This window comes from Microcaecilia unicolor, chromosome 1 (genome assembly GCF_901765095.1).
Source record: "Microcaecilia unicolor chromosome 1, aMicUni1.1, whole genome shotgun sequence".
NCBI lineage: Eukaryota > Metazoa > Chordata > Amphibia > Gymnophiona > Siphonopidae > Microcaecilia > Microcaecilia unicolor.
Window position 1 is genome coordinate 12,267,068 of NC_044031.1, and position 20,399 is coordinate 12,287,466.

The 20,399-nt window shown below is 44.9% G+C and overlaps 1 protein-coding gene across 1 annotated transcript in view; it reads left to right on the top strand.

Moving 5' to 3' along the window:
* The window catches only part of LOC115475352 (zinc finger protein 84-like), a 232,508-nt gene extending 214,102 nt beyond the window's left edge, over positions 1–18,406 (top strand). Inside the window, exons 7-9 of the mRNA XM_030214838.1 lie at positions 7,880–7,993; positions 8,145–8,258; positions 15,928–18,406. Coding sequence (XP_030070698.1) covers positions 7,880–7,993; positions 8,145–8,258; positions 15,928–17,957 — 2,258 coding nt within the window. The 3' untranslated portion in view covers positions 17,958–18,406. The remainder of the gene's footprint in view (positions 1–7,879; positions 7,994–8,144; positions 8,259–15,927) is intronic.
* The last annotated feature ends 1,993 nt before the right edge of the window (positions 18,407–20,399 follow it).

Here is a 20,399-nt window from a genome sequence, read left to right on the forward strand (position 1 = left end):
TTCTGTAACATCTCTAATGGAGGTAGTAAAGGGGTTTTAGGAAAGTTTAAGAATCGTAAGTTATTTTGTCTAAGCTGGTTGTCCAAAAATTCTACTTTCCTTTGATCCCTTTCTTTGTCCATAAGAACATTTTCAACTAGAGTTTGTAACTTTTTAATTGCAAGGAAATTTGACTCACTTTTCTCCTATTGCTTCGCTGTTCTCGACTCTAATAGCTGTTGAGAATTCTTGACCTCCTTTACTTCAGTAGTTAATGCGGTAGAAATCTGTTGCAGGGACATATTCATTGCCTGGATGGCGTCCCAGAGGGTCTCTAATGTAACAGTTGCTGGTCTTGTTAATTCGCCGAGCCTTACTGGTGGAGGCGTCTGGATGGAAAGGGGCGCAATCTCTGCTCCTCCCGCCCTACGCTCAGACGTCGTTGCATCAGGCGTCGAAAATCCTACAGGGCCGCTACCAGCTTCCAAACTGTCTGAATGGAGCTCTCCCGTAGGGTCCGTCTCTCCACCCGGTCTCGGCGACGCAACTCTATTGGGCGGACTCAACGATACCGCCTCCACGCCAAGATCTCTGGTAAGAAGGTTTATGTCCCCAATGACTAGTATGTTTGAGTTAGATGTACAAGTGGCCGATATGAAGTCCATTAGGGTTATATATGCTTCGCTCCAAGTGCCTGGCGGTCTGTAGAATAAGGCGCCATTTAGATTGCTGGCTGCACTTTTATGTTGCAATCTGATTGAGGCAATTTCTAGTTGAGGTGTGAATGATTCAGCAGTGGTTTCTAAAGTGAGATGGGATCTGTAGATTATGGCAATGCCTCTGCCTCTTTTACCTATTCTGGTCCAGTGTGGAGGACTGGCCTAGTGGTTAGAGGACTGGTCTTGCAGTCCAGAGGTAGCTAGTTCAAATCCCACTGCTGCTACTTGTGATCCAAAATCCAAATAAATAAAGGGGGTGTCAGAGGCATAGCAAAGGCATGGACATCCTTCTCACAGAAACACCCACATTTTGGACATCCTCAACTGCCATCGCAGAGGTATAGCGAAGGACATCCTTCATAGTAACATAGTAACATAGTAGATGACGGAAGAAAAAGACCTGCATGGTCCATCCAGTCTGCCTAACAAGATAAACTCATATGTGTATACCTTACCTTGATTTGTACCTGCCTTATTCAGGGCACAGACCGTACAAGTCTGCCCAGCAGTATTTCCCGCCTCCCAACCACCCGTCCCGCCTCCCATCACCGGCTCTGGCACAGACCGTATAAGTCTGCCCTCCACTATCCTCGCCTCCCAACCACCCACCCTCTCTTCCCCCACCTGCTCCGCCACCCAATTTCGGCTAAGTTTCTGAGGATCCATTCCTACTGCACAGAATTCCTTTATGCATATCCCACGCATGTTTGAATTCCGTTACCGTTTTCATCTCCACCACCTCCCGCGGGAGGGCATTCCAAGCATCCACCACCCTCTCTGTGAAAAAATACTTCCTGACATCTTTTTTGATTCTGCCCCCCTTTCAATCTCATTTCCTGTCCTCTCGTTCTACCGCCTTCCCATCTCCGGAAAAGATTTTTTTTGCGGATTAATACCTTTCAAGTATTTGAACGTCTGTATCATATCACCCCTGTTCCTCCTTTCCTCCAGGGTATACATGTTCAGGTCAGCAAGTCTCTGCTCATACGTCTTGGAACGCAAATCCCATACCATTCTTGTAGCTTTTCTTTGCACCGCTTCCATTTTTTTAACATCCTTCGCAAGGTACGGCCTCCAAAACTGAACACAATACTCCAGGTGGGGCCTCACCAACGACTTGTACAGGGGCATCAACACTTCCTTTCTTCTGCTGATCACACCTCTCTCTATACAGCATAGCAACCTTCTTGCTACGGCCACCGCCTTGTCACACTGTTTCGTTGCCTTCAGATCCTCGGATACTATCACCCCAAGATCCCTCTCCCCCTCAGTACCTATCAGACTCTCACCGCCTAACACATAAGTCTCTCGTGGGTTTCTACTCCCTAAATGCATCACTTTCCATTTCTTCGCATTGAATTTTAATTGCCAAACCTTAGACCATTCTTCTAGCTTCCTCAGATCCCTTTTCATGCTTTCCACTCCCTCCCGGGTATCCACTCTGTTGCAAATCTTAGTATCATCCGCAAATAGGCAAACTTTACCTTCTAACCCTTCGGCAATGTCACTCACAAATATATTGAACAGAATCGGCCCCAGCACCGATCCCTGAGGCACTCCACTACTCACCTTTCCTTCCTCCGAGCGAACTCCATTTACCACCACCCTCTGTCGTCTGTCCGTCAACCAGTTCCTAATCCAGTTCACCACTTCAGGACCTATCTTCAGCCCATCTAGTTTATTTAAGAGCCTCCTGTGGGGAACCGTGTCAAAAGCTTTGCTAAAATCTAAGTAGATTACGTCTATAGCACGTCGATGATTCAATTCTCCAGTTACCCAATCAAAGAATTCAATGAGATTCGTTTGGCACGATTTCCCTTTAGTAAAACCATGTTGTCTCGGATCTTGCAACTTGTTGGTTTCTAGGAAATTCACTATCCTTTCCTTCAGCATGGCTTCCATTACTTTTCCAATAACCGAAGTGAGGCTTACCGGCCTGTAGTTTCCAGCTTCTTCCCTATCACCACTTTTGTGAAGAGGTACCACCTCCGCCGTTCTCCAGTCCCTCGGAACCTCTCTCGTCTCCAAGGATTTATTAAACAAATCTTTAAGAGGACCTGCCAGAACTTCTCTGAGCTCCCTCAATATTCTGGGGTGGATCCCGTCCGGTCCCATGGCTTTGTCCACCTTTAACTTTCCAAGTTGTTGATACACACTCTCTTCCGTGAACAGTGCTATATCCAGTCCATTCTCAGGTGTACTTTTGCCAGTCCCTCGCGGTACTTCTCCAGGATTTTCTTCAGTGAAAACAGAACAAAATCCTGGAGAAGGACCGCGAGGGACTGGCAAAAGTACACCTGAGAATGGAAGGGATTTAGCACCGTTCACGGAAGAGAGTTTGTATCAACAACTTGGAAAGCTAAAGGTGGACAAAGCCATGGGACCAGACGGGATCCACCCCAGAATATTGAGGGAGCTCAGAGAGGTTCTGGCGGGTCCTCTTGAGGAGAGAGTTCAATGTGGTGAAGAGAAGTCGAGGGTTAGAGCCAAGAGAGTTGGTCAGTTGGATATAATAATCCTGTTTGGCGCGTAATTAAAAAAAAAAAAAGATGTCCCTGACAAGCACTTGGACATTTTCACCTGGACTTGTGTTTTTCTAAGGTAGTAGACAGCTATTATACACGCAGCTTGTCTGCATGTATGAAGCCGTCTTTGGCATGCACAGAGCAACTACGCATAACGGTTGGCTACTGTGCACTGGCTTCCCCTCCTTAGGAAGGAAATCATGTGCAAATGAGCTAATAGGGAGCAGCTCATTTGCATGCGATTTCCTTCATGCATGCCGTTCCTTTCCGAATCGTTAAGGGATCGGTAAGGGAAGGGCTTTTTCCGTTAGTTAGTGGGACTAGTGCAATACAAATGCTGGCTGTTCCCAAGACCAAATGGCTTGGATTTGGTCGTTTCTGAGATGGGCGTCCTCGCTTTCCATTATCGCTGAAAATCAGAAACGACAAAGTCCTGGGGACAACCATCTCTAAGGTCGACCTAAATTTGCTGATTTGGGCGTCCCCGACCGTATTATCGAAATGAAAGATGGCCATCCATGACCCTTCATCTCTATCCTCCCATATTTCAAACCTCCTCTCTACTGTGGCACCATCCATGTCTGTCAACGAGGCTGTTTCTTCTTACAACAATACTCTATCCTCTGCCTTAGACACTCTTGCACCTTTGATGACCCGCCCTATAAGGCGTACAAAACCCCAACCTTGGCTGACTTCTAATATCCGCTACCTACGTTCCTGTACCCGCTCCGCCGAACGCCTCTGGCGGAAATCTCGGGCCCTTGCTGATTTCTTACACTTTAAGTTAATGCTGACCTCCTTCCAATCTGCTCTTTTACGCGCCAAACAGGATTATTATATCCAACTGACCAACTCTCTTGGCTCTAACCCTCGACTTCTCTTCACCATATTGAACTCTCTCCTCAAGGTGCCCCCTCCCCCATCTCCCCCTTCATTATCTCCTCAGACCCTTGCTGAATTCTTTCATGACAAGGTTCAAAAGATAAACCTTGAATTATCTACCTCGCCACCTCTCCCTCCACTAGTCCGTTCCCCTCTCTCTCCTTCCCCTCATTCCTTTTCCTCCTTTCCTGAAGTTACTATAGAGGAAACTACACTTCTCCTTTCTTCCTCAAAATGTACCACCTGTTCCTCTGATCCCATTCCCACCCACCTTCTTAATGCCATCTCACCTGCTGTTATTCCTTTTGTCTGTCACATTCTCAACCTCTCACTTTCCACTGCAACTATCCCTACTGCCTTTAAACATGCTGTGGTCACACCTCTCCTTAAGAAGCCTTCACTCGACCCTACTTGTCCCTCTAATTACCGACCCATCTCCCTCCTCCCTTTTCTCTCCAAATTACTTGAGCGTGCTGTTCACCACCGCTGCCTTGATTTTCTCTCCTCACATGCTATTCTTGACCCACTACAATCTGGTTTTTGCCCTCTCCACTCAACCGAAACTGCGCTTACTAAAGTCTCCAATGACCTATTACTGGCTAAATCCAGAGGTCTCTATTCCATCCTCATTCTTCTTGATCTTTCCGCCGCTTTTGACACTGTCAATCACAGCATACTCCTCGATACCCTGTCCTCACTTGGATTCCAGGGTTCTGTCCTTTCCTGGTTCTCTTCCTACCTCTCCCTCTGCACCTTCAGTGTTCTCTCTGGTGGATCCTCTTCTACTTCTACCCCTCTGCCTGTCGGCGTACCTCAGGGTTCTGTTTTTGGTCCCCTCCTCTTTTCTATCTACACTTCTTCCTTGGTTCATTAATCTCATCCCATGGCTTTTCCTACCATCTCTATGCTGATGACTCCCAAATCTACCTTTCTACCCATGATATCTCACCTTGCATCCAAACCAAAGTTTCAGCGTGCTTGTCTGACATTGCTGTCTGGATGTCTCAACGTCACCTGAAATTAAACATGACCAAAACCGAGCTTCTCATTTTTCCCCCCAAACCCACCTCCCCACTCCCCCCGTGTTCTATTTCTGTTGTTGGCTCTCTCATTCTCCCTGTCTCCTTAGCTCGAAACCTTGGGGTCATCTTTGACTCTTCTCTCTCCTTCTCTGCTCATATCCAGCAGATCGCCAAGACCTGCCGTTTCTTTCTTTACAACATCCGTAAAATCCGCCCCTTTCTTTCTGAGCACTCTACCAAAACCCTCATCCACACCCTTGTCACCTCTCGTTTAGACTACTGCAAGAAGCGTCTTGCTGGCCTCCCACTTAGTCACCTCTCCCCTCTCCAATCGGTTCAAAACTCTGCTGCCTGTCTTGTCTTCCGCCAGGGCCGCTTTACTCATACTACCCCTCTCCTCAAGTCGCTTCACTGGCTCCCTATCCGTTTTCGCATCCTGTTCAAACTTCTTCTACTAACCTATAAATGTACTCACTCTGCTGCTCCCTAGTATCTCTCCACACTCGTCCTTTCCTACACCCCTTCCCGTGCACTCCGCTCCATGGATAAATCCTTCTTATCTGTTCCCTTCTCCACTACTGCCAACTCCAGACTTTGCGCCTTCTGTCTCGCTGCACCCTAAGCCTGGAATAAACTTCCTGAGCCCCTACGTCTTGCCCCATCCTTGGCCACCTTTAAATCTAGACTGAAAGCCCACCTCTTTAACATTGCTTTTGACTCGTAACCACTTGTAACCACTCGCATCCACCTACCCTCCTCTCCTCCTTCCTGTACACATTAATTGATTTGATTTGCTTACTTTATTTTTTGTCTATTAGATTGTAAGCTCTTTGAGCAGGGACCGTCTTTCTTCTATGTTTGTGCAGCGCTGCGTACGCCTTGTAGCGCTATAGAAATGCTAAATAGTAGTAGTAGTTTTGATAATACGGGTTTCCCCGCCCCTTGCTAGAGCCGTCCTGTGAGGACGTCCCCAGGAAAACTTGGGCGTCCCTTTCGATTATGCCCCTCTAGGTGTTATAGGCCAGGACGGGTTGGTGCATTCCAAAAGCCTCATTTCTGTCCGAAGCCCCAGCCCTTTCATGAAGACCGACGTCTTCCCGCCTCGGGCTCGTGAGCTCAGCTAGCGGCAAGAGTTTCCCAATGATGGGGCCCTGGTCCATCCCCTGCCGGTCATAGGGGGCTGTTTGTCCCTCTTCCTGGGGGAATGGGCCAGAGTAACTTCTGACGAATGGGTCTTGGAGGTCATCCGAGATGGTTTCAAACTGGAGTTTGCTCATCCTCTGTCAGATTGCTTTCTCGAGTCCCCATGCAAGTCACCCATCAAGGTGAAGGCAATCTGACAAACCTTGGACAACTTACTTCAACTCGGGACGGTTCGGCTGGTTCCGCAGTCAGAGCTTGGGAGGCCCGTTATTCCATTTACTTTGTGGTTTCCAAAAAGGCAGGCTCTCACTGGCCAGTCTTGGATCTCAAAAAGGTAAACAAGGCGCTCTGAGTACGTCACTTCCGCATGGAAACCCTCTGCTCCGTTATTGCAGTGGTTCAGCCTCGATCTCAAGGAGGCTTACCTTCATATTCCCATTTGGCTTCCTCAGGTAAGGACTAATTTTTCCATCTGATGGACGATAGGGATATTAGCAGAGTCAATGTTAAAATTCTTAGGACAATTTACCCCTTTTGTACCAGAGAGGAAAAGTATCTGAGTTTTTGAAATGTTCAATTTCAAACGATTTCCCTCCATCCATTGCAATATTTTTGAAAGGTAAAATCTCAATTTAACAAAAGTATCTTCAAAAGAGTTCTCGACAGGCAATACAAACTGTATGTCATCAGCATACAACTTGTATTGCACCCCAAACATCTCTACAATGTACATAAAGGTAAAAGAAAAAGATTAAATAACACCACTGAAAGACGGGAGCCTGGTGGAACACCTGTCAAACAGATGAGAGACTCCGATTTTTCTGTTCCTTCGAACACACAGAACTTCCTATCTTTCAAAAAAGATTTAAATCAGCCTCTTCCCTCCTGCACACTCGAACTGCCGTCTCTATGGTCGCCACTGCTGCAGTCTGCAACCACCTCCGGAGCAGACACGGCCCAGGCAACCAGTGTGGCACATGGAGCAGAGAGACCGCCGCCGAAACCACAGAAGGGCGTGTACAGTGATCCTGATCCCTGGAACGTTGCTGACAACCACTCGCTGTAGCGAGATGCAATCCCCTTACAAAAATTATTCAGCGGTGCAAAAATCGCAGGAACTAGATATCATGGGCACCTGAAATTTAGATCCTGGCTTCTGATGCTATCCCATATGCAGTAGGAGCCTGTGAAAGACTCCACTGCTACAGGATCTGCAACAGATGTTGCTCTGTGCTGTAAGATTTCATTTGAGATTTCTGCATAAGATCATCACATATCAGTTGCACTCTAGTGAACTATAATGTACAACATGCAACCCCTCCAAATTGTAACCAGAAGATTGGCACCTTCAATGCCTCCACCTAGGAGAGCTATGAAGAGAAATCTCTGTACCAGAAAACGTCTATGATATAATCTTAATCAAGTGTCAGGCCACTGCTGCCTCTTCTCTCCAAGTTTTGTCACACAAATACATATGTCTCAAGATATCTATACACACATCTCCGTGCACATATCACACACTGCTCCATCAAAACATGAAGCGGAGGGAACCTCCCGAGGGATTCTATAAATACAATTTCAAAGTAATTTTCCTACTTCTTATCAACAGGCTATTCAATTGTTAATCCGGATGTTATATTCAAGATTAAAAAGGAAGATGAGAAATATTTCACTCAACAATTTGAGTGGGAGGGAAAAGAAAATCCAAATGACTCCACCAACAGTAAGTAAATGTTTTGGATTTAATGGGCTTTGCATTTTTAGACCACAGGAGATGAGTAATTAACATTAAACATTTTGACACTTAAAATCAGTTTCCTAATTTAGTATTATCAGATATCGTGAATCCTTGTGAATGTGTTTTGTCATCACAGACCTTCCAGTTGTAACATCTGTGTTGTCACTGAGTATTAAGCAAGAGGAAGATCTCCCTTTCGTGGAAAATCCTGAATCAGAGATGTCTGAACAGACTCGTCCTTCTGTAACAAGTAAGTATAAAATTCCTCCTGCACATCTTTACTGAAGTCAGCTGGGACAATTCAGGAATTCAGGGCTGATGGGATAAAAGGTTGTCATCTCCTCTTCTCCTCTCTCTGTCTGTTTCCCTACTTTGGACAGATTAAACTGTCTGTGGATATGGAGGAGGCACGGATAGAGGTGGGTGGGTATCCCAGGGGTGGGATCAGGTCTGCAAAACCCTTCATCCTAGAGTATCTTGAGGTTGTGAAATCTGTATTGTTGAAAGGGCTGCTGGAGGTGGAGAGGCTTCAGCACTGTTGTGGAGGGACATGACTGATGAACATGGTTCAGTTTGACTTAGTCATGGACATTTTGTGTTGCTGATAGGTTAATGCAAATCACAGTATATAATGCAGTTTATCGTAATGATGCCATTCCCAGTTCCAAAATGACGGCAACAGTCTCACGAGGCTGTCACGGGAAGTCACGACTGCCATTTCTAACTTTATGTTTATTAATTTTCTAGCAAAATAACTGACAGCATCTCTTAACAGAAAAATTAACAGGAAAAATTAAGAATAAGTGTACGTTTTGTTACACAACAAAGTGCCACCCCCAATAATGAAAAACTAAAAATAGATCCTCCCCATCCGTTATCTCTCCCCTTCCCGTCACTCCCCTCTCCAAAACTCAGATTGTCCTTCCAACATTTGATATTTACATTTATTAGATTTTAATGTAGTCAGTCTATATCGTTTGCATATAATATACAGTCTGTTTTGGCCTGGCCCGTGTATGCCAAAGTGAGGCAATAAACAGTTGAGCTGCTGTAAAAAACCAATAGCATTAATTTATCCATAGGTCCTGTTATCCCTTCCACTCTCCCACTTAGTAGGGCATTTTCCATAATACTCGGTAAATGAGTCTCGAGTAACTGTTGCCCATATGCAGATACCTCCTTCCATAATTTCTGGACCTTAGGACATTCCCACCAGACGTGAGTATATGTTGCCCTCCGGCTACACCCTCTCCAACATAAACCATCCCCTTTCCTCATAATGGCTTGCAGTCTAGATGGAGAGTAATGCCATCTCACCCAGTACTTTAAGACCGTTCTCAATATACCTTAAGACCGTTCTCAATAATCTGAGGTGCATTTGACAATTTATGAGATCACATTGAGACATTTCTCCATTCCTCCTCAGATAACTCTCTAGATCCCTCTCCCATGCCCCCCTGTAGGTAGCTTTCCATTTATCGAAGGTGTTGAGCAGCTGATAAACAAAAGATATATAACCCCTACCAACTTGTTCACCCACTAAAGTTTCAAATGCTAACTTAAGGCCTCCATCTCCTGCTATTAGTTGTTCTACCTGAATGAAATGTTTATCTTGAAGGTAAGGGAATAACATCTCTAGCTGCCAGTTGATAATGAACTTGTAACCTTCCAAAATATAGAATTTGGTTATCTCCTATAAATTGACCAAAATAGAGAAGACCATGAGGCATATTTTCAAAGCACTTTGGGAGGCTAAGTTCCATAGGTTTCTATGGAACTTTGGGAGGCTAAGTGCTTTGAAAATATGCCTCCATGTAACATAGTAACATAGTAAATGACGGCAGAAAAAGACCTGCACGGTCCATCCAGTCTGCCCAACAAGACAAACTCATATGTGCTACTTTTTGTGTATACCCTACTTTGATTTGTACCTGTCCTCTTCAGGGCACAGACCGTATAAGTCTGTCCAGCACTATCCCCGCCTCCCAACCACCAGCCCCGCCTTCCACCACTGGCTCTGGCACAGACCGTATAAAAGTCTGCCCAGCACTATCTTCGCCTCCCGCCACCGACTGGCAGAGGATTTTGGAACTACAGGCTTTTGTCATGTACCACGCCTTTTTTGTCCTTTTCCAAGGAGAAGGTTTCGCTGAAGCTGGTGCTATCCTTTTTGCCCAAAGTGGTTTCAGATTCAGACTTTCATGCGAACCAGGTGATTTCTTTGCTGGTCTTGGGTGATCATTCAGGAGACTTGACTCAATGTTGTCTTTATAAGCTTGATGTCTGACGGGCATTGCATGTGTACTCTGCTGCTTTTGATATTGTTGATCACAGCCTACTCCTTGACACGCTGTCCTCACATGGATTTCGGAATACCGCTCTCTCCTGGTTCTCTTCTTAACTCTCACAGCGTACTTTTAGTGTATACTCTGGTGGTTCCTCCTCTTCCTCTATCCCGCTGTCAGTGGGTGTACCTCATGGATCTGTTCTAGGACCTCTCCTTTTCTCCATCTATACTTCCTCCCTTGGTGCTCTGATCTCTTCCCACGGTTTTCATTATCATGTTTACGCTGATGACTCCCAGATCTACCTCTCCACACCAGTAATCTCGGCAGAAATCCAGTCCAAGGTATCTGCCTGCCTCTCTGACATTGCTGCCTGGATGTCTCACCGCCACCTGAAGCTCAATATGTCCAAAACTGAGCTCCTTATCATCCCACCTAAACCAACCTCTCCCCTTCCCCCATTCTCTATTTCTGTCGACAACACGCTCATTCTTCCTGTCTCATCTGCTCGCAACCTTGGGGGTCATCTTCGACTCCTCCCTCTCCTTCTCGGCCCATATTCAACAGATTGCTAAAACCTGTTGTTTCTTCCTTTATAACATCGCCAGAATTCGCCCTTTCCTTTCTGAACACGCTCTCAGAACCCTCATCCACACTCTCATCACCTCTCGCTTAGACTACTTACTACAACTTGCTTCTCACAGGTCTTCCACTCAGCCATCTCTCTCCTCTTCAATCTGTTCAAAACTCTGCCGCACGACTAATATTTCGCCAAAGTCGTTATGCCCATATCAGCCCTCTCCTGAAATCACTTCACTGGCTCCCTATCCGTTTTCATATACAATTCAAGTTCCTCTTATTGACCTATAAGTGCATTCACTCTGCAGCCCCTCACTACCTCTCCACCCTCATCTCTTCCTACACTCCTTCCGTAAAACTCCGTTCACTGGGCAAATCTCTCCTGATTGCACCCTTCTCCTCCATCGCTAACTCCAGACTCTGCTCTTTCTATCTCGCCGCACCTTATGCCTGGAATAGGCTTCCTGAGCCATTACGTCTAGCTCCATCCCTGGCTGCCTTCAAATCGGGGCTAAAGGCCTACCTGTTTGTTGGTGCTTTCGACTCCTGACTTGTAACTTTTATCTTATCCTTATTATGTGTCCTTCTGTCTGTCCTTCCCTTATCCCTTGTAGGTCCTGTCTGTCTGTCCTGATTTAGATTGTAAGCTCTTTTGAGCAGGGACTGTCTTTTCTTCATGCTCAATTGTAAAGCGTTGCGTACGACTGATAGCGCTATAGAAATGATTTATAGTAGTAGTACTCGAAAGGGACTCAGGATTTTCGGGCCTCGGATAGGTTGTTCATCTTAAAAAGGGAGTGGCTGCTTCAAAGGCAATGATTGCCAGATGGTTGAAGGAGGCAATCACCTCAGCCTACTTGCTGAAGGGTCGTGATGTTCCATCGGTACTTAAGGCACACTCCACTCGGAGGTAGCTTCCTCCTGGGCGGAAAGCTGTTTGATTCCTCTGCCGGATATTTGTAGGGCATCTGTCTGGTCTTCTCTTCATTCCTTTGTGAAGCACTATAGGCTTGACGTCCAGGCAAGAGAAGATGCTGGCTTGAGTGCAGCAGTTGTGACCTTTGGTCTTTGGGGGACCCGCCCTTAGTTGCATACTGCTTTGGTACTTCCCAAGCATCTTGACCGGTCTGGAAGGTCGCTGAGGAAAGTGAAATTAGCCCTTACTTGCTAATTTCCTTTCCTGTAGACCCTCCAGACCGGTCAAGAATCCACCCTATTTTCAGTATTCAGTCTTCATTGATATTTCTGCCTTTGTTTGAGCCCAGATTTTTGTTGTGGCTGATGAGCACTTTGTTTGATACGTTATCAGTCTATCAGTCGTCAGGTTTCTGGCGCTAGACTGGGCCAGTTCGGAGCGCTAGTTTGCATTCGATCTGCAGAAGCACAGTTGGTTTTGAGAAGAGTTTGCATTCTGTGAGAGGTTCTTTTGTCCTTTCTCTGCTTTGTTATCAGTATACTGACTAGTTGGGGTTCTGCACAGGTTACTTATAGTGTTCAGAGTTTAGTGTTCTCAGTCTCCCAGTGCATAACCCAAGTGTCTTGACCGGTCTGGAGGGTCTAGGAAAGAAAATTAGCAGGTAAGGCCTAATTTCACTTTATCCTTATCACTCTCCACATAGCTATTCTCAGCATCTGTCAGTCTTGCAATACCATTCCTATTCTCCTTTCCCCAATATATCTTATAAAAAAAAAAAAGTCTTGTCACCTCTCTTTACATCTTTAGCCATTTTTCTTTCAACTGTGCTTTCGCTAGCTGTATGTCCTTCTTTGCTTCTTTGAGTTTAATCTGATAATCTTTTCCGTGATCCTCTCATTGCGTTCTTTTGTATTTCTTGAAGCCTCTTTTGCTCTTATTTTTTCAGCCACTTGTTTGGAGAACCACATAGGCTTCCTGTTTCTCTTGTTTTTGTTTACTTTCCTTGTGTAAAGGTCGGTTGTTATATTTATAGCAGTTTTCAGTTTGGACCACTGCGCTTCCACTTCTTCAATTAATATCCATGCCGTCTGCTCCTTCTTCAGATATTCCCCAATTTTATCAAAATCAGTTCCGCCACCTGAAGGGTCTGCCCATCACTTTTACTTTGTTCCCCTCCCCCTCTGCCTATACCCTCTAGCCCCATCTAACTCCTGCTCCTTCCCCCAGTCCCATCCATCTTCTGCTCTGTTCCCTTCCCCACCCACACCCCCTAGCCCTATCTCCTGCTCTGTTCCCCTCCCCTCCCCTCTACTCCTAGCCCCATCTGCCTCCTGTTCCTCCCCCACCCCATCCATCTTCTACTCCTTCCTTCCTCCTCCCCCCCCACCACACCAGTTCCATCCATTTTCTGCTTTCCAGTATCTCTTGTCTAGTTGACTTTTTTCTTTCCACCATCATTTCCTCTGTGTTCCTGTCCCTATTCCCATGTTCAGTATCTGCCTTCTGTATCCCCGTTTTTCCCCCGTCCTGTTTCTCCCCTTCTTTCCTCTGCACTCCCACCCTAGCCTCTTCTCAATCTCCTTGTGTCCCTTGTAATGCAGCCTTTTCCTCTCTGTTTCTCTTTCTGTGCCCCCTGCCATGCAGCCTTCTCTCGTTCTGCGTCCCCTGCCATCTTTCATCTTTACTCTCTCTCTCTGTTCTCCCTGCTATGCAGCCTCTTCATTTTCTGTCTGCCATTCAGCTTCCTCTTTCTCTCTTTGTGCCCCCTGCCATGTACCCTCTTCACTCTGTCTCTCTTGCTATGCAGCCTCTCTCTCTCTCTCTCTCCATGCAGTGTCTTCTCATTCTCTGCCCCCTGCCATGCAGAGAGACTCCTGCCCACTTAAATCATGTTTGGGTCTCAGTTGGCACCAGAACCCGGATTCCTCCAAACAAATTACCCAAACTGTCTTTCTTGGAACCATTGGCCTGGTAAATTACAAAAAGAAAACTACAAACAAAAAGAATCTTATCACATTAGTAATGTTTTGTTCTTACCAAAGTTTGAAAAAATAAGAAACTACCTTGCAGCAGAAATAAGGCAGGGTAATTGGGCTACACAAGCAAAAGGGAGAAGCCGGCAGGAGGAAGACCTACAAGTGAGAGATGGTCAGTGGTCTTCTTGCCCCTTCCTTACAAGAGACTTATGTACAATTTCTCTTAGCTTAGAATTCAAAGAAGTTGGTTCTGTAAAATGTCATTTTATTTTTGATTGAGAAGGCACATAAAAGATGCATTTCCTGGGACCCAATTGGGCCCATTCTTGTTAGAACTTCTTATCGCACTTATAGAAGGTAAGGGGTCATGGTTCTGAGGAAAAAGTGATGTTCTCACCAGTTGGTTTTACTGTTCCATCTTTTCTCTCTCGCCTTAAGGCACCCAGGTCTCTTCACCTGCCCTGTGCCCTCCAGAACCCTCCAGCCATAATATAGCGCTGATGGAAATACTTTTGACACTGTCAATCATGATTTACTCCTTGCCACACTGTCCTCAATTGGGTTCCGGGGCTCTGTCCTCTCCTGGTTCTCCTCCTATCTCTCCCACCGCACCTTCAGAGTTCACTCTCATGGATCTTCCTCCACCCCCATTCCGCTATCTGTTGGTGTTCCCCAGGGATCTGTCCTTGGACCCCTTCTCTTCTCAATCTACACCTCTTCCCTGGGCTACCTGATCTCATCTCATGGCTTCCAGTATCATCTCTATGCTGATGACACCCAGCTGTATCTCTCCACACCAAACATCACCGCGGAGACCCAGGCAAAGATATCGGTCTGCTTATCCGACATTGTTGCCTGGATGTCCAACCGCCATCTGAAACTGAACATGTCCAAGACCGAGCTCATCGTCTTTCCACCAAAACCCTCTTCTCCTCTTCCTCCACTTTCCATCTCAGTTGATAACACCCTCCTCCTCCCCGTCTCATCTGCCTGCAACCTCGGAGTCATCTTCGACTCCTCCCTCTCCTTCTCCACGCATATCCAGCAGATAGCCAAGACATGTCACTTCTTCCTCTTCAACATCAGCAAAATTCGCCCTTTCCTCTCTGAACACACCACCCGAACTCTCGTCCACGCTCTCATTACCTCGTGCCTTGACTACTGCAACCTACTCCTCACCGGCCTCCCACTTAGCCATCTATTCCCCCTTCAATCTGTCCAGAATTCTGCTGCACGTCTTATATTCCGCCAGAACCGATCTACTGATATCACCCCTCTCCTCAGGTCACTTCACTGGCTTCCAATCAGATACCACATTCAGTTCAAGCTTCTCCTTCTTACCTACAAATGCACTCAGTCTGCTGCCCCTCACTACCTCTCTACCCTCATCTCCCCTTACGTTCCAGCCCGAAACCTCCGTTCACAGGACAAATCCCTCCTCTCGGTACCCTTCTCCACCACCGCCAACTCCAGGCTCCGCTCATTCTGCCTCGCCTCACCCTATGCCTGGAACAACCTTCCTGAGCCCTTACGCCAGGCCCCCTCCCTGCCCATCTTCAAGTCTTTGCTCAAAGCCCACCTCTTCAATGCTGCCTTTGGCACCTAACTCTCACCTCTCAGGAAATCCAGACTGCCCCAATTTGACTACCCTTATCGGACTGACTGTTCACTTGTCCTTTAGATTGTAAGCTCTTTGAGCAGGGACTGTCCTTTATGTTAAATTGTACAGCGCTGCATAACCCTAGTAGGGCTTTAGAAACGTTAAATAGTAGTAGTAGTAGTAATACTGGCCACCTGTTTCCCTCTTTCATCAAACCTAGTTGTGGACATAATTCTACTGTACCAGAGTTCCTCTCAGGGAAGGGGGAGGTTTCTTCTGAGGTAATTTAATTGCTTTGGCCTGAGTAGTGCAGGGGAATGTTTTTGTGTTTTGTTTAATCCACAGTAAGAGAAATGTATTTAACATCTTCACGCCTGTAAATATGTACCCTTCAGATTAACTAGGCCATATTCTCAACAGTCCTCTGGGGCTGCCTAACCCCCAGTGTTCAGTGGCATTAAAGCAGGTAGTACCGGTACCTTGAATATTACCTCTGATCGCTCATAAAATAAGGGGCGGTACAGGGGAATGAATAATCGTACTCATATTTTTTTATCCAACAGATGATGGATTTGAGAATGACAGTGAAAGAGTGAGAATGTGCGATGAGCAGCAGAAAGAGGAATGGAAACACGAAGACTCCTCCAGAGACAGCACAGATCCTTCAGCAGACTGTGAAGGAGGTATCGGTAGCATAATACCAACCAGTGAGAAAGCAGCAGTCCAGACAGGAGAAAAATTAGAGAGACAAAATTTCCCAAGACTTGTAGAACCTGGAAGACTCAAAGGTGAGAGAGAATTTAAAAGTGCTGATGTTTGGGAAACCTTTACCACTGACTCCAAATGTCACAAAAGGACGCATACAGGAGAAAAAACATTTAAATGTTCAGAATGTGATGAATGTTTCAGAACCAAGGTGAACCTGGAAAGCCACAAAATGACTCATACTGGAGATAAACCATTTAAATGTTTGGAATATGATAAATGTTTCAGAACTAAGGCTAAACTTCATAAAAAGACTCATAGAGGAGCGGAAGCACTTAAATGTTCAGAATGTGATAAATGCTTTAGCTTCAAAGTGCATCTGAAACGGCATGAAAGGATTCATACAGGAGGGAAACCATTTAACTGTTCAGAAAGTGTTAAATATTTCAAAACCAAGGCCCAACGGATACTTCACAAGAGGACTCATACGGGAGAGAAACAATTTATATGTTCAGAATGTGATAAATGCTTCAGAACCAAGGTCCAACTGAAACTTCATGAGAGGACTCATACAGGAGAGAAACCATTTATATGTTCAGAATGTGATAAAAGGTTCAGAACCAAGGGTGAGGTCAAACTTCACGAAATGACTCATACAGGAAATAAACCATTTAAATGTTCAGAATGTGATAAATGCGTTAGAACCAAAAATGAGCTCAAAATTCATGAAATGAGTCACACAGGAGAGAAACCATTTAAATGTTCAGAATGTGATAAATGTTTCAGAACCAAGGTGACCCTGGAAAGCCACAAAATGACTCATACTGGATATAAACCATTTAAATGTTTGGAATGTAATAAATGTTTCAGATTTAAGGCTGAGGTGAAACTTCATGAAAAGACTCATAGAGGAGAGAAACCACTTAAATGTTCAGAATGTGAGAAATGCTTTAACTTCAACGTGCATCTGAAACGGCATGAAAGGATTCATACAGGAGAGAAACCATTTAACTGTTCAGAATGTGATAAATGTTTCAGAACCAAGGTGAACCTGGAAATCCATAAAATGACTCATACTGGAGAGAAACCATTTCAGTGTTCAGAATGCGATAAATGTTTCAAAACCAAGCGTAATGTAAAACTTCATAAAATTACTCATATGGAAGAGAAACCATTCAAATGTTTAGAATGTGATAAATCCTTTAGCTTCAAAGGGCATCTGAAATGGCATGAAATGATTCATACAGGAGAGAAACCCTTTAACTGTTCAGAATGTGATAAATGTTTCAAAAGGAGGTCCGGGCTAAAACGTCATGAAATGATTCATACAGGAGAGAAACCATTTAAATGTTCAGAATGTGATAAGTGTTTCAGAACCAAGGCGGACATGAAGCGTCATGAATTGACTCATAGAAATAAATCATTTAAATGTTCAGAATGTGATAAGTATTTCATAACTAATGCTGAGGTAAAACTTCATAAAATGACTCATACAGGAGAGAAACCATTTAACTGTTCAGAATGTGTTAAATATTTCAGAACCAAGGCCCAACTGAAACTTCATGAGAGGACTCATACAGGAGAAAAACCATTTATGTGTTCGGAATGTGATAAATGCTTCAGAACCAAGGCCCAACTGAAACTTCACGAGAGGACTCATACGGGAGAGAAACCATTTATATGTTCAGAATGTGATAAATGTTTCAAGTGGAGGAAACAACTGAAAAAGCACAAATGGACTCATATGAACGAGAGAGAAACCATAAATGTTCCAAATGTGATAAATGTTCAGAAGGAAGGTCTAGGTGAAAGTTCACACTCATACGGAAGAAAAAACATTTATTCAGTTTGTAATAAATATTTTAATAAGAAGGTCCAATTGAAATAGCACAAAAGGACTCATATGGGGGGGGGACCATTTAAATGTTTATAATGTGATTAATGTTTCAGAGGGAAGAACCATCTGACTCGGCTTGCAATAAATCACAGTAGAAAAACCACTTAAATATTCAAGATGTTATACATGTTTCAAAAACAAGGGGTTACTGTCAGAGACGAAGGTCAGAGTAGGCCAATGGCCTGGACAAACAACTAGGAATATCTGAAAAGAGGGATTGCGTAGGCCTGTCACATAGTTTAAGGCATTAAGAGATGCTTAAGAACAAGGATCGTGGACCAGTGTGTGTGAACTGTGTGGCAGTTCAGTAGAGAGTGTGCAGTTCATTGCACTTTAAGCATTGTAAAAATGGTAACATTATAAGCTCTTCTAGACAGGGAGTTACATATATGAATTATATTAGCTTTACTTATATAAATTACGTTAAGGTAAGCCTGTATGGAGATATCTACTTTAACATTCTGTTCATTATTACCAAGTGCTTCTAAGTTTGTATTCTAAGCAGATAAGGAAGGTACCTGGAGCAAACTGTAGCTGGACATGACACCGAAACAAGTTAGAAGATGGGAAAGATGGTTATGGAATATGTGAGGGATGGAAACTAAGTGAGAGAGGACCTATAAAAGGGGATCCACCCTTAGCTGGGGGGGGAGTCTTATCTTCCCTAGCTGAGCTCCCCTTCTGATCTTTCTCTTTTATGTTTCAGTAGCTGCTTGCACTCTTGCCTTGCTTATGATTTTTGTCTGCTGCTTGAAGTAAGAAAAATAAAGAAAATCTTGCTGAATTTGACAGCTGGATGTGTGAGACTTTTTTGGGTAAGACTTCCCCATCGCAGAGGTGGTGTGAAGAGGTTAAACCTCACAGTGAGTGTATGGTGGGCTGGTTTCAGAGGCCGAGATGGAAACAACTCCAAAGAAAATATAAATACACCATAAGACAAACCAAAAGACTATACTACAAAACTGAAATTGGACCAAACTACAAGGACACACACAAACTCACAAACTCTTCCAACTCGTGAATAAACTATAAGACACTACACCTGTCACGAACAATAGCAAAGACACACCAGGAGCTGACAACCTTGCGAAGTACTTCAAAGGGAAAATAATACAACTGCGACTTAAAATACCTGTCAGCACTTTACTTCAGATCCATGACAGCTCAATTTTATGGATCAAGGATACAAGTTTTTCCAGATATTAGTAAATCTACGCAGAAAAAGAGAAGATAATTTCTGGGACTAAGGCCTCAGATTCTCTCTTTAGGAGGCACATTTAAATTGAAATTTACGACGGGTCACATGATGCTCTGAAAGGAGGCAGACGTGGTTCTGTGAGCTCCGAGGCCCTGACCCCTGAAATTTGTACTTAAAATGACTAAATTGCAAGGCAAGAGCCCCTACAACACACAAACATAGCGGAGAAACTTTATGGATAAATTTCTGAGTACTCCGGCAAAAGGGATGACCAGCAGAAGCGCAAGAAAAGAAAAAGACAAACCCAAGGTTACGGGTGGCGCGGAGGAACACAGCGTTTACAGAGGAGCAGTTAAAACTACTGAAAGATACGATGGAAGAGGTGGTGGCACAGAGATTAGATCAGTTGTGTGTGCGAACCGCAAATTTAGAGTCGCTCCTCACGGACACTGTGCAAAGGACGGGGGAGCTCGAAAAACGAGTCTCGGACATCGAAGATGTGTCGGGCCCCACCGTGCGCCAAGTTAAAGAACTCACAGCGAATGTGGAGCAGCTAAAGGTAAAATTGGATGACCTGGAGAACAGGTCGCGTCGGGGAAATTTGCGGCTGGTGGGCCTTCCTAGCGTCCGTGTTGGAAAAGTGGCTAGCAGAGGAATTTGCATTGTCTGACCACGCGGGCAAGATTTGTTTAGAGCGGGCCCACCAGGTGGGAAGACACCAGGAGGGAAGAAAGAACCCGCGAACAGTTATAGTCAAAGTGCATAACTACGTGCACAAAGCAGAAATATTGCAAGGCTATAGACAAAAACGTCAGGAACTTAAATACAATGGCCACCAAGTTCGAATTTACCAGGATTACTCGGCTGCACTGCAGGAGCAGAGGAAAAAATTTACTCCGTGGTGTCAGCGACTTCACGAAATGCAAGTGCCATTTATGCTGATATATCCTGCGGTACTAAAAGTCAAGAGCGAAGGTAAATGGAAGTTTTGCGATACAGTCTCTGCAGCGCAGCACCACGTGGAGGACTTGGAAGCAAGAAGAAACAGGCTCGACAAAGCAGAGAAAGAGAAATAACTCCACCTAATATAATGTACTGTATGCTTTTTGCTATGTTTGAATGTTAGTGTACAATACAGTAGGGGAACCTTTACAGTGGCCAAGGGAGCGATGTCTAGGATTTGTTATGGAAGGGCTGCCTTTATTTCACTAGAGCTGGGGCCCGGAGGCACGGAA